Here is a 14,659-nt window from a genome sequence, read left to right on the forward strand (position 1 = left end):
GGCTACACTAGTAACATATGAAGTGGGATTACTCAGGAATTAATACAAAAGTAAGAGCAATCTAGGACACTTCATGACTTTTTGTCCAGTTCAAGAGTTGTCTTCTCATATGGTGTTTTTCCCATCTACGGGGTAGCTGACTGGGTGTTCTGTTTTACAAAGCAATAATCTGAGGCCTGAGTTTCTAAAAGAGGCCAAGCTGTGCTCCACATATTTCTTAGATCCATGTTTAACTTTATTTCTAGAAGGAACATTGCTCTGCAATAATGAGTCTTTTGTTTTCCCATTCACCTTTATTTCAGTAAGAAAGTATATTAAATAAGTTACCACAATATATACAAATATACCAATATAAAAATTATTCCCAGTTATAAAAATCATAAATATATTAAAAATTGTAGTAGTATGAGGCACCTCCAAATCACATCACCAAAGTAGTTCATTTATATAGACATCCCATTATAAAAATAAGTCATCTCTCAAGTGTTTAATCATCAGTATAAAATATAAGTGATAAATTCTACTTCCTATTGAGTATGTGGAGGAAATTAGTTACCTATTGATTCAAATGAATTGCAAATATTGCAAATTACTAAGTTTACTACTTGGAGTTGTCTAAAGTATATTTAAAAAGGTTAGACAAGTAATTCTGTGTCTATATTGATAGCAGGTTCCTCTTTTGAAAATGACTGTTAGTTTGGATCTGTTGTACTATGGTTTTGAATGTTAAGTTTTTGATATGGTACTCTCACTACCTCACAAGTGAACTTGTTAGGATGTCATATAGACAGTCATAGGTTATCAAAACTAAATAAATATCAACTGATATACAGAATAACCAATTTAAAATTGACTTATCCAAAAAGTGCAGAAGGAATAGTAGTGTTTTCATACTTGTGAGCTAACATTTCATCAGTTTACTAACATTGTTAAAATCAAAATAAAACAGGGTTTAAAAAGTAGTGTTTTTTGCTTTAAATATAAAAAGTTTCACAGAAACAGGAAGTGTTCCTTTACACTTAAGTAAAGGTTAATAATATTTAGAGACAGTAGTTTTTTCCCCACAAGTACCATAAGCGTTTGTCTGGGAATGCAGCAGCAGCATTGTAGTAAGAAAAGGCACTTCTTGTGTTTTTCCTAAACATCATTAAGTGGCATGGTTTCTTTTTCCTTTGCAGCTTTTGTTTTCTTGCATTTATACACGGCCACAGACAAGCCAATGATTGTAATGAGGATTACAATGGCTGCAGCTGCTATGATAATAAACACTTCAGTTCCATACGCTGGTTGGGGGAGAGGGGAGGGGAAGAGAGAAAAAGCAAGCAAAGAATTAATAGCTCATCAGTGCATACAGATTTTTATATAGTGGTAATTTGCTTTACCTTAATGTCATAACTAACATGGGTCCCAATCCTACAAAGGTACTGAATACCTCCCATGAAGTGCGAAAACCATTCAGGTCCCCTTGAAGCCAGTCCCTTCCTATGAGGGACTCTGCACCTCAAAGGATCAGGCCCTCAGTTATAGCCATAAATGTCATGCTTGTGCAACCGTTTTGTACACTAACAAACTTATTCTAGGGTTTTAAACTGGCAAAAACAAGAATAGTTTGTACAAAGTTTACTGAACTCAAATATTTTGTGATATCACATTGAAAATTCTATATTGAGGGAATGGTTTATTTTTTGGATGGTGGGGAGAGGACACAATGAGGTTTTGGGAGAAGAAAAGGTTTCTGCTTATTAATATAAAATGCACAGATTCTTTCCCAATAGGGAAAGAGGAGGGAGCATAAGGGAGAGCTGACAGCACTGATTTACAACCTGATATACGGTATTTTCAGTAAAATGTTTGATACCAATGAAGGATAAAGCTTAAAACAACCAACCTCCCCCAAAAAAACCCCACGCCCCACAAAAACAAAAAAAAACCCACACACATACACACACCTTCCCTCCCCTTCAAAGCAACTACTATCAAAGGGCACAATGGATAAGTCTTCTTTCCAGTGCCATTCCCTCACTGACCTCTTCATTGTTTCATAAAGAGCTTATATATTTGCCTGGTTTGACACATTTTTAATGCACATAATTTGGGGAAAACAGTTAGGATTATGGGCGCTGCAACTTAAAGGACAGTAAACCTTAAAACAGTGGTTCTCAAACTTTTGTACTGGTGACCCCTTTCACATAGGAAGCCTCTGAGTGCGACCCCCCCCCCGGTCAATAAATTAAAAACACACTTAAATATATTTAACACCATTATAAATGCTGGAGGCAAAGCAGGGTTTGGGGTGGAGGCTGACAGCTTGCGAACCCCCCACCCCGTGTAATAACCTTGCAACCCTCTGAGGGGTCCCAACCCCCAGTTTGAGAACCCCTGCCTTAAAAGATCACCTGCACTTGAGAAAATGACTAGAGCACAGGGAAAAAGCAGGAGTTAGCCTCATTCAAATATATGGACAGCTCCTACTGACTTTCGCCAGGTATTTCTTGGGCGGCCTCTTTTCCGCTTGCCTTGGGGGTTCCACCGCAGTGCCTGTCTGGTGATGTTGGTTGGCTGCTTGCGTAGTGTATGTCCTATCCAGCCCCACCTTCTCCTTCTAATTTCTTCCTCTGCTGGGAGTTGACGGGTCCTCTCCAAGAGGTGGATGTTACTGATGGTGTCTGGCCAGCGGGGCCAGACACCATCAGTAACATCCACCTCTTGGAGAGGACCCGTCAACTCCCAGCAGAGGAAGAAATTAGAAGGAGAAGGTGGGGCTGGATAGGACATACACTACGCAAGCAGCCAACCAACATCACCAGACAGGCACTGCGGTGGAACCCCCAAGGCAAGCGGAAAAGAGGCCGCCCAAGAAATACCTGGCGACGCGACCTTCAGGTTGATAGCAAAAAAATGGGCTATACCTGGAACCAGCTAGAGCGAATGGCCCAGGATAGAAGACTCTGGAGATCTGTGGTTGGCGGCCCATACCCCGGTTGGGGTGATGGGCATGAATGAATGAATGATGATAGTTTACTGGCATGCATATCTAAAGGCTTCATTATGCAAGCACTCACTATTGGGCCACTAGTTGGGAAAACTTCATTATATGTAAACTAGTATTTATCAAAGGCAAGAAAAGGGAAACAAGAAAAAGATAGGCCCAGTGATGAGGCAATTTGAAATCTCAGTGAAAAGTCATCAATGCAGGCCACCCAAAGAGGAAATTTTTTTTTTAAGTGAACAGGTAATTGTGTATGGTGGACAAAGGTGGGATGTTCAAAAGTGCTCAGTGTTGGCCTAACTCAGCTCCCACTGAAGTCAATGGCAATTTTGTGATATGATAGAAATCTCAGTGATGGGTTACCTCATGGAGATTTCTTCTCATGGGTTTTCCACGTGGGAGGGGTAAAACGGCCCATAGTAATTTAAACAGGAAGCCATTTATTCTGGAATCAATAAAACTTCTATACCTCAATGTTTCATACAGAGAATTAGAATTTTTTGTTGAAATGCACGAGACAGCAAGAAAAACAGTCTATTTACTTGTTTCACCAGATACGTACCAGCCAAGCCGTCTATCTGATGACGGGTACAATTCGTCTTGCTTTCTTGACTTTTGCGGTTCTCTCTGCGAGAGAGAATAGTTGCCTGTACATAGAAGCAGTAGTTTTCCCCTTTGTCAATGCTTATTTCAAACTGATTACTTTTTGTTGTTGCCTCTTTCTATGTATAAAGAAAAAAAAAGACTTTCTTCAAGACATTCTTTTTAAAGTGTTAGCTCTTAATAGCACAGAAGTTTTGTAACTATAAAACATACAAAATTAGAGGTATAGGAAGTTGAAAATAAGGGCTTACCTTTCCTGTACTTTGATCTTTCCAATAATAGAGTGTATATTCCAGGTCATTTTTAAAAATATCTCTGATACTTTTAAAGCTTTTATTGGGAAATCTGTATGGTGTAAGTGGATCTTCAACCAACACTTTCAGCTTGGAGTCAATTAGTTCATAAGTTTGAATCCCTGGTTTCCCAATTGTAGCTAATAAAAACATTTTTAGAATTAATTCCAGGCATAGTAAAAACTTTATTTGCAAAATATCCTTTCCACACAACATTCTCTACTACCACCTCAACAAAACAAAATACCCCCCACACAATCTCTCTACTTTACCAGGTTTAAACACAGTGCCTATGTAACACAGTGACTGGCGCAGTCAATGCATATTAATAAAATTTCAACCCAGTGCATGGGGTTCACACAAAGCTCTAGGCACCACTTAAATCCTGTGTTAAGAGATAAAGTGGTGCATGAGGTCTTATGAAGTCCCCCGCAGTGGGCAAGATTTCAGCTACAGCTAAAAGGTGGTCAAGCACCACAAGAGCAAGAACCTAAACAGAAAAACTAGGCTCAATCCAAGCCCCACTGAATTAATTGGGGTGATAGGAAAAAATGGGATGTGATATAACAGACCATTACTAGGCAATCCTACTTACTCTGATTGTAAGGTGTGAATTTTGGGGAGATTGCGTAAGGCGGCTCCTCAAACTCATCTGTCCCGGAAAGCATTTCAGACACTATGTGTGCAGTATAGGTGTCTTTTACCTTCTCCAGTTTGTCAGTAACATCACACTCTGTTTCTTTTGTGTGGACGCACACTTTTTCCCAGTTTGAGTTGATTCTGAAAGGAACCAAGAATGAAATATTGATATAACACTTTCTGAACAAAGTTTCATGCATATGCATACATTCATGCATGTCCTATACAATGCCTGGGATAAAATGGTTCTCAGTAATCGTCAAAGTCCAGAATTTTTACAATGTGTTCTGAATACATCATGCTTGTACCTGTAAACCATAGTCTGTGTAGTTGAGTGTAAAAATCCATACTATGCAAACATGCTTGATTCATAGTTTAAAAAGTTGAACCAAGCAACTAAAATTTAACTCGCAATGAACCAATCTACCTGCCTTCTCTGTCAATATGCAATGTATAATTAAGGAAAGATGTTTTCTTCAGGGTATGCTTTGATTTGATAACATTTTCATGTCTGTACATTTAGCAGGAAATTGCCACTCTGAATAATTTTGACACCGGTCATTTTCCCCCCTGTATAGAAAGTGGTAAGAGGTGAAATATTCACAAATGCCTCAGTGACTGAAGACAATGGGACTTAGAGGTTCTTTAGGACATATCTGGAAATGTATTATTGCTTTTGAGTAAAATTTTCAAAGGCTCTAAGTAACTTAAGAGCCTTTGAAAATTTTACTCAAAAGCAATAATACATTTCCAGATATGTCCTAAAGAACCTCTAACTATCTTGAATGCACTGTTAGGGATGTGGAGGAGGGGGATCTGATAGGGACACTATACATAGTTCATAAGAGACAATTAACTATTCTAGCAAATGTTGTCACTTGTTTACTAGATATTCTGCATATGGGTATGGGCCTGGGCATAATTAAAACTATGTAACAACGTAATCAGTACTAGTCATACAGGAATAAAAGTTTCAGTTCAGATACATTAAGTAATAACTGACTGCAAAAAATGACACACTTCTCTGGGTGTCTAAATGGCAAAGGGGTGCAGTTTGTGTATTTTTCAGAAATTAAAACAAGCAGATTTTTTTAAAGATATTTGCAAATGGGAAAAAGTGTCTTTGTCCCTTTTTGCTTCCTAATGATATAAAAAGGAAGCAAAAAAATTAAGCTTATATATGTTTAAGAGCAGAAATATCAAATCTGGCCTCCTCTGTTTTTGCTGGAGAATCAAAGGACAAGTGTGAGGGCTTTCACATAGTTCAGTTGAAATGGCAGGAGTGTTGAGCGTATGTTAACAAAGGGATTTTCCTCCACGTGTTTGTCAGAATTTTTAATTAAATAAGAGTTTGCTCAGATTTCAGTTTCTTGTGATGTCATAATTCTATTAGTTTCAAAGTGGTTTACAGAGTCCTCTAGAAAAGACAGGGATGATAATACCTGATCTTCATAAACAGGACAAAAAAACAACAAAAAAAACACAAAAAAACCCACACACCAATAACCCATCTTTGCGGATTTTTTAAAATCCACAATAAGGAAGCAAAAAAGGACACAAACTTTTAAAGTTAAGTTATCTTTATCTTTTTTCTCTGCCCATGAAAAATCCCATCTCGCCGGTGCACAGTAACTTTTTAAAAACTCCCATAAATGAAATCCTATTTGAGACACAATGCCCTACAATTATTCTTAGCACAAGCACTGTGTTTTTTAAATCTTTGGGCCCTTAATTTATGTATACAATTTGTAAAAATTAAGGCTCCAAGATTTGAAAAACAAAACAAACAGTGCTTATGCTAAGAATAATTATGTCCATATTAGTACAGCTGTGGAGATCTACAATACTTACTAACAAATCTCCTTGTACAGCTAGGGTGACCAGACAGCAAATATGAAAAATCGGGACAGGGGGTGGGGGTAATAGGAGCCTATGTAAGAAAAAGACCCAAAAATCGGGACTGTCCCTATAAAATCGGGACATCTGGTCACCCTATGTACAGCTGTCTTCAGTTTAAAAATTAACTATATAGGCCACACCCATTCATTGCAAGTAACAAAGGTTACTTAAACTTACATTGTTTAGTAGTTCTCTCAAGTTTCCATCCTTTTGGAAGTCTAAATCAACTAAAATACTATTTTTAGCTTTCTTGTGAATCATTAATTGAAACTAATTGTGTTAAAGACACTTCTGCCTATGAAACTACATGCAAGAAAATCTGAGACATATTCTTGAATTAGGACCAAATCCTGCTTGCCTTACGTGCACAAACAGTCATATTCAATTCAGTTCGATTACATACAATGAGAATTTAGCCCTACAAAAGAGCCAAATAAAAGTAAAAGGAGTAGATTTAGGCACCTGAAGAAGAAAATAGTATCTAGTGGGATTTTTTTAAAGCGCTTAATGCCTAACTCCATAATGTCTGGATCTTACACCGCAAGTCAGGTGAGCAGACTGCTGCACTCATATGGTGTACCACTAAGATAGATGGAACTCAGTGTGGGTGCAGCAGTAAACGTGCCTGGATCACAATGCAGGATTGGGGCCTATGTCCATTTGTGTCTGTAGGCTTGGGCCTTTAGGTTGCATTATATCAGTGGTTTTCAACCTTTTTCCATTTGTGAACCCCTAAAAAATTTCAAATGGAGGTCTGAACCCCTTTAGAAATCTTAAGACAGTCTGCGGACGCGCAGGGTTCCATGGACCACAGGTTGAAAACCAAACTGCATTATGCCATTCTGCTTAAACATTTGTTTTTATATTGATTTTATAAAGCCAGTGTCAGGAACATGGCAAAGTACGTTTAACCCCACCCCATGTGCACAGAGAAAAAAATCCACAAGTGTTATTGGGTATTTCACCCATTGCTCATGAAATTTAGCCTCCAGTTGTAGACATTGGAACATGCCAGAAACTATTACAGTACAATGCTGTCTAAAAATGTGCAGACGGTTAATAATGCAGTTTCTCTTTGGGGCATGTTCAGTCATTGTTTTCATGTTAATTCATAGACTCTGTGCACAGTGAGCATTTCATATTTGTCAGTTTTGTAATAAAAAATAAAATTAGGCACTTAATATGTGCTTGGATTTTATTAGCCCAGTGTTTTGTAGAAGTCTAACATTAATGTTATAAACCATGAATTGGTATAAGTCTAGGAAGTTACATGGAGGAGTCATTTTTTTTAAGGTTACCCAGTGAGATTAAGTAATACTGATCCACTTAATGATTAATGTATTAGTTAAATTAGAATAAAATTAGTCACATCTCTGCAAATTCTCTCAACATTAAAAAGAGGGAATTGTTTTACAGATGAAAACTATGGTGTTTTTTAAATGTAGAAGATCAAATCTACACAGTCTTCTTGAATGGGTGTAATGTTGCAAAATATTTTGGGCCAAGTTTTCCAGTACCAGGTGGCCTGTACTTAAACCGCAGTGTCAGGATCTAGATGCGTACATTTTATTTCTAGAACGAGCAGAATCAGAGCCCGGAATCAGGTACACCTGCACTTGGAAGCCACCAAAACTCAAGATAGAGATCATAACTTTCCTAAAAGTTCTCATGTTTGGACTCTGCATTACATTCATAGACTCAAGATATTTCAAATATTCTACCGTGACTACACTTTTTTCTGCCTCAATCACAAATGTCTTTTTAAAATTTACATTCACTTCTAGTGAGCATGGAGAGAAGGGCAGGGGTACACCATGCACTCGTACTTACAATTATATCTACTTACCCAGATATTTTTACTGTATAGACATAGTTGGTTGGCACAGGTTGCCACCGTAGTATTGTTTTGAAATTGATTGATGACCAAGTTATATTAACTGCTGTTGACAGTTCTGAATTACCTTTAGAGACAAAAAAAAAAAAAAATTATGAGTCACACTGTGTGGAGCTCTAAACTGATTAGATTCCCTATTTAGCAGAAGTGAGATTTCTCTAAGTATCTGTGATTATAATAAAATTCTGTTTGTGAGAAATAATTCACAGAAATCATACTCATTTTACTTCTGCCATGGGAAATTCCTTTTTAATGCTGAATGTGGGAAGAAAGTTCCTCTTCTTCCCCTTGGTGATCTGAATCTTTTGTAATTCAGCATAGTTGTTTCCCTGGCCACCAAATCAAATGTGCAGAAAGACCATTTGATACATCTAGGAACAATTCTGAATTGTGCTTGCTTCTAGTGTTTCCTTCTGCTGTTTAAGCCAACACAAGCATTTTATAATGAGTTTGCAAAGACTTGAAGAAAATGTGAGATTTTGCATAATATTTGCAAAGAATCCTGTGGCACCTTGTAGACTAACAGACGTTTTTCGTCGGATGTGCCAGACTAACACGGCTACCCCTCTGATACTTGCATAATATTTGACATTCATATTTACCATATACAGTATAGGTAAAATTTATCTACAGTTATAGTTGCTGTGGAATCCAATAACTGAATTTCCTGATTTTTATTCAGATGAATTCTCAGCCATAGTAATTGTATATTATTTGTATTTCTTTTAAAAAGCACACAGACAAGCAAATTGCATACTAAAATAAATGCACAATTTCATTCTATAAAAGTGTCAATCAGTTAAATAGTTATGTTTATGTAAACGTGTTTATAGAGTTCTGTGCATAAATAAAAATCAGTCAAGAAAAATAAGTGCATGTATTGTATTATTGTTTACTCTAGTATTAATTTCTTAATTTTCAACCATTTCCAATCACAAATTTAATGAAGTCTGAATTCAACTTAAAGAACTAGAAGTATGTGAAAAACATACAACACTAGCCAAAGCACGGGAGTAGTGCATTAAAAAGGTCATACATTCCACACAACCACAATAAAATAGAAGTGATTGTTTTAGAATTTTTTATATACTATTTGTTTGCTTGTATGAATATCACCTAATTGATGTGCCTTTAAAAAAAAAAACCCAAACATATAGCCAAAATTAGAGATGTCCAAACGGGCGATATTGAAAAGAAACTCCCAATAATTCCAGTCAAACGTTGGTCGGTAACCAGGCCAGCACATATAATTATTAATAAGTTTAAGTGCCTCCTCTTCTTCACCTTACTGCATTTAAAATACGTTAACATAAAATCACGCTCTAGCGTACTCATGGAGAACTGTAAAACTGAATCTTAACTTTGAAAAGCCACCTTTGTATTAAAAGGGAGACAAAAAGTATGGGGCATTTCCCAGAAAGGGGAATGGGAAAACCCTAGTGCGCTCATGGGCTCCGCTGGCATCAGTTTAGATTTCAGCAGAACCCTGTTGATTTCACTGGTGTTTCATGGAGGCATGTGGTCCATTTGCGGGGTCTGGCCCCCAAGTACATAGCTCCCACCAAACATCCCCAGCAAAGGAGGCAAGCCAAGTTAGATGATGGGGAATTCCAACACAACAAAGTAACTCTTGCCCCTTTAGCTACAGAAAACTTGTATGGGGTTTCTGGCCACTGATCATGCCAGGTGCAGGAACCAAACCAGTTACAGCACCTTGTGCCACACAGGATGCTCTATCAGTGAGGGCTCCTGGGTTATGTTTTATCCTCAAAAATCCCTCCTGCAACCTCACTTCTCCATTGGCATACCCAGGCTCCATGCCAGACACTGTCACAGAATATCAGGGGTGGAAGGGACCTCAGGAGGTCATCTAGTCCAACCCGCTGCTCAAAGCAGGACCAATCTCCAGATCCCTAAATGGTCCCCTCAAGGGCTGAACTCATCACACTGGGTTTAGTAGGCTAATGCTCAAACCACTGAACTATCCCTTCACCAGTCTTTATACCACCAACCCCTCCTCCCCCGCCCGGAGCAGCATGTCCCACAGGTATCTCCCTCTGTGTGCCCCTTGTCCCCGGCGGCGGGCAGCCCCTCGGGCCGGCAGGGCACAGCGCAGGCAGCCTGGCTCGTGGGGCGCCCCACGCTGGGCCAAGCCGCAGAGAGGCAGCTCCGTACAGTAACCTGGGACCGGTGCAGGCAGCCCCGAAGGCACCTGGGGGCGCTGGGCACGCAGCCCCGGCGCAGCAGCACGCACCTGAGCAGGGCTCCAGCTGGGAGAGCAGCGCGGCCAGGAGCAGCGCCCGGCCCCAGGCTGCTGCTAAGGCGTCCAAAGCGCTCGCCATCCTTCGTGTCGCGTCGCGTCGCGTCCTGCGCCCTCGGCAGCGGAGAAGGGAGCGGGGATCCGGCCGGAGCGGTGCGAGGCAGGTACCAGGAGCGTAGCGGCTGCTGCTGCCGGAGCGGAGTCTGCCAAGGAGGCGGAGTTGACGCTATTTATCGCCCTGCGCTGCCCCCGCCGGGTGCCGGGCCAGGGAGCCAGACGGGGCGGGCTGAGGGATGAGTCACGGGCGGTGATTCAGTTGCTGCGCCTGCCGCACGGAGGTGCGGAGCTCTGAGCCGCGCCCCTAGGCCAGGTGCCCGGGGTCAGGGGGCAGAGCGACCGAGGCGGAGGCCCCGGCGCTGCTGCTGCGCTGCGGGCTGAACCGCGGAAGCTGCTTGTGCTGCTGCGAATGGTGCAATATAGGGGCGGGCAGAGAAGTGAAACCCCAGTTCCTGGGAGAGCCGGGGGTGGGGAGGGGGCGACGCTTCTCCCTGAACCCGCTGTTCATTTCCTCCCTGCCTGGCGGAAGAGGGCAGCACAGTCCGGGGAGCTCCGCTGTTCTGACCTAGCCTGACCCCTTCCCCTGCTCTACCCCGAGCGCGCAGCAGGCTGCGTCGGGGGATGGGCTCGCTGGCCGGGCCTTCAGGAAGGATGGGATCGCACCTCGGGAGTCTGTAGCCTGTGCTTCGGTGGCACCCCCCGCCCCAAGCCCCTTCGTTCCAGAGAGGGGCACAAAATCGCGGTTCAGTTCATCTGCTGGTCCCATCCAGGGGTGGGGCGGTAAAGGAACAAATGCTGGACCCTCATGTGCATGACAGCATTTTCACCTTTCCTCTGGTACTGGCCAGTTCTGGGGCCATATGCCCCTGGGGGGTTGCAGCAGGTGTAGGGTCTCAAACTGGAAAGGAGAGGGGAGACAGTTATTCAAACAGGCCTGGTTTTGCAGTGTTCTTTTATTTAGTACCTGGATTTCAAGGTGGTAGAAACACCTTTCTGTACCATGTTTCGGGGTGGCCAAAGTTACTGACACTCTGAGCTGCATATGACAGTCTTCAGAAGTTCAAGAGCCGGCGCGCACCTGCCGGGACTCACGTCTTTAGCCCTGCAGGGGGTGCCTGACAGAGCTCTGGAGTCCCCTCTGCACTGGGCAGTCTGGTAAGTGGAGATGGGGGCTCCACATGCCACACTTTAACAGTATGTGGCTTGTGAGCTACAGTTTGGCCACCCCTCCCATATATCCATGTAGCTCATATCTGTATCTATATAAAAATCTGCCACTCTTTCTTATCCCCCAGTATTGGCCCCTTGTAATTAGAGCTGTGTGAAACTTTGGAACAAACGGCAGGATGGTAATTTATTTTTATGCTTCATTACAAATTCAAAACTTTGGCCAGGTGAGACAAATTTCTTGAGTGCATGTGGGCTGATTTGTGGTTATTGGTGAATATGCACAAATAATTGCTTTACATAATTTACATCTGAAACCAGGTAAAACTGTGAATTGGGCTGAGTTGTAGTTTGTGATGTTGGTCCATTCAAACCCCAGACTCAAACATTCAGGAGGTATAAACCCCATCTGGAACCCCCCCCAACCTCCCCAAAAAACCCCAAAACTGGAAAAAATGTTTTGCATGAGATCAAGCGCACAGGGGTTTGCACAACCCTACTTGGGATGAATTTGTGAAGGTGTACCATTATTGCCATCTATTGGAAATAATTTCCTGCTCATATAAGATATCAGAACAACTAGAGGAATTGTTCTTATTCAGCAAATTAGAATCTTGTAGCTTTTGAAAATGAAAGTTTTCTGTGCATAGGTGCTGGAGGTCCTGCTGCACCCCCTGGCTTGAAGGGGTTTCCATCATCTACAGAGGTCACACTTTGGTTCAGTGGCTCTCAGCACCCCTGCTATACACATTGTTCCAGCATCCCTGTTTCTGTGTAAACTCTCATGCCTTCCCATGATGATAATCTGATATGGACCATTCCATGAACTGTCCTACCAACATTTCCCCCCACCCCCCTTTTTTAATATTTAAGTGTTTATACAGCACTCATCACCATAGTATTTGAATACTTCTCAAGTGTTTATGGAGTTGGTCTCATAATATCTCTGGAAAGGAGGAACATATTATACCCGTTTTACAGATGAGGTGCTGAGAAGATAAGTAACTTGTACAAAATCATGTAGAAGCCTGTAACCATGTCTCATTGGATCCAAATCTTCTGAGTCCTAGTTAAGAGCCCTAACCACAAGCCTATCCGTGCTCTGACTACATCGTCCTGACTTCTCCTCTCTCCATCTCTTTTTCTGACTAGGACTGCTTACTTCTCTGCCTCACTTTTTTATTTTTATTTTTTTTTAAACTCAGCCTTAGAAACAGAAGTTCTTTATGCTGCATGTGGATTCTAGATATCCTGTTGCACTTTCCTTCCTGCATGCCACCCTACTTTATTTTGCAGTGACCCCTCTGGCTATGGCATTTCAGTATTGTATTTATTTGGAGATCTGAAAAGTGCCAAATAAAATGTAAAATAGCAGCAATGCTATATATAGAAAATACTATCAAATGAGAAAGGGTATGTAGATTTTATGGTATGAAGCTGACTTCCTCTGTAATCAAAGTTGAATTTGACAAAGTCTAATGCTTGGAGTCTGTGGTAGAGAGAGAGGAGAGAAAAGGAAGGAGAGAAGAAAGAGGAGGTCAGCGTCTGTATATGTTTACAAAACATTTCAGTTTTAATTGCCTTTTACTTGCAGGCTCAGCACATAAAATCTTTTAAACAGTCAGTTCTGTTTTGTAATTTAAAAATAAGTATTTAAAGACCAAGCTAAATTCAACCACCCTGTGTTGCATCATAATTAATCTAATCTATTTTAAGGTGCTTACATAGCTCATAATTTAAAATTATTAATCAGCACCAGCCACAAAGTCTAATTTTTCTTCACTGTTTTAGATTAAATTTCAGCATTGTATCCCACTATGCAGCTGCACTTTTACAGCAGAAAGCTTGCATTCTTTAACTCTGTATAACATTTTTATTGTATATGTGGGATTAGATTGTCTTCTGCAATAAATTCTTTGATTACAAGATTATGACCTTGTAAATTCTTTGGTCTGTGTATTAATTTGAAGAGAAGTTTATATGGAGAAGTCTTTTTCCTTTGGTTATAGAAAAGAGCCATTTATGTGAAGTTTTTACGCTCCCTTAAACTTTTATTTCCATTTAAATTTCCCTACAGTTTTGCTATAAGAAATGGAAAGTAAGAGCATAAGAATGGCCATACTGGATCAGACCAGTGGTTCATCTTGCCCAGTATCCTGTCTTCTGACAGTGGCCAGTGCCAGAGACTTCGGAAGGATTGAACAGAACAGGGCAATTTAGTGAGTGATACATTTCCTTTCACCCAGTCCCAGCTTCTGGCAGTCAGAGTTTAGGGACACCTTCCATAGACCCAGATACTCTACAATAGCTATTCATTGATAATGTACTGGGTCAAGTTCTACCTCTATTTCAGTGGAGTAGACCATGATGTAAGTCAGGGCAGAAGTTTTCCCCATGTACTAAAAGTTGTATGTTTATCACACATCTGCATGCCCTGGTCTGTACTGACATGCAGCCCTTGCAACCCCCATGCTAGGTCAGAATTTGACCCTTTGCGTCTACTGTGAGGCAAGATGCAAAAGGCCATCCGCTTTGAGGAAAAAGCAAAAATTTCACAGAGTTGCCAGTTCCTACAATTTTATCAGAAGCCTTGCAAAATGCAGTGGTTTTTTTAACCCCCCCCTCCCCAGTTCCTTGAATCTCAGTTTTCATTAAAAAAAGGAAGTATGTTTCTAGGTTTACAAAGAAAAGCTTGAAAATGTGACCTGAGTGTATCCTAAAGGCTCAAAGAGCAAATAAAAAGATTCCCAAATATATTTATTTTTTAAAATCTCATGATTTTAAGCCTGTCTCATGGTTTTTGAATGATTGAGGTCTATGAGAGTTTTACCATTGATTTCAATGGGGCTAGGATGTCA

General features: G+C 40.8%; 1 protein-coding gene across 1 annotated transcript; it reads right to left on the bottom strand.

The window, feature by feature from the left end:
• Positions 1 to 292: 292 nt before the first annotated feature.
• F3 (coagulation factor III, tissue factor) lies at positions 293 to 10,758 on the bottom strand. The gene is made up of 6 exons (XM_045028041.1): positions 10,572 to 10,758; positions 8,270 to 8,384; positions 4,481 to 4,665; positions 3,844 to 4,025; positions 3,552 to 3,711; positions 293 to 1,283 (listed from the first exon to the last, which is right to left on the bottom strand). The coding sequence occupies exons 1-6, from the start codon at positions 10,657 to 10,659 to the stop codon at positions 1,138 to 1,140; spliced, it is 876 nt and encodes a 291-aa protein (XP_044883976.1). The 5' UTR covers positions 10,660 to 10,758; the 3' UTR covers positions 293 to 1,137.
• Between the last annotated feature and the right edge of the window lie 3,901 nt (positions 10,759 to 14,659).

This window comes from Mauremys mutica, chromosome 8 (assembly GCF_020497125.1).
Source record: "Mauremys mutica isolate MM-2020 ecotype Southern chromosome 8, ASM2049712v1, whole genome shotgun sequence".
Taxonomy (NCBI): Eukaryota; Metazoa; Chordata; order Testudines; family Geoemydidae; genus Mauremys; species Mauremys mutica.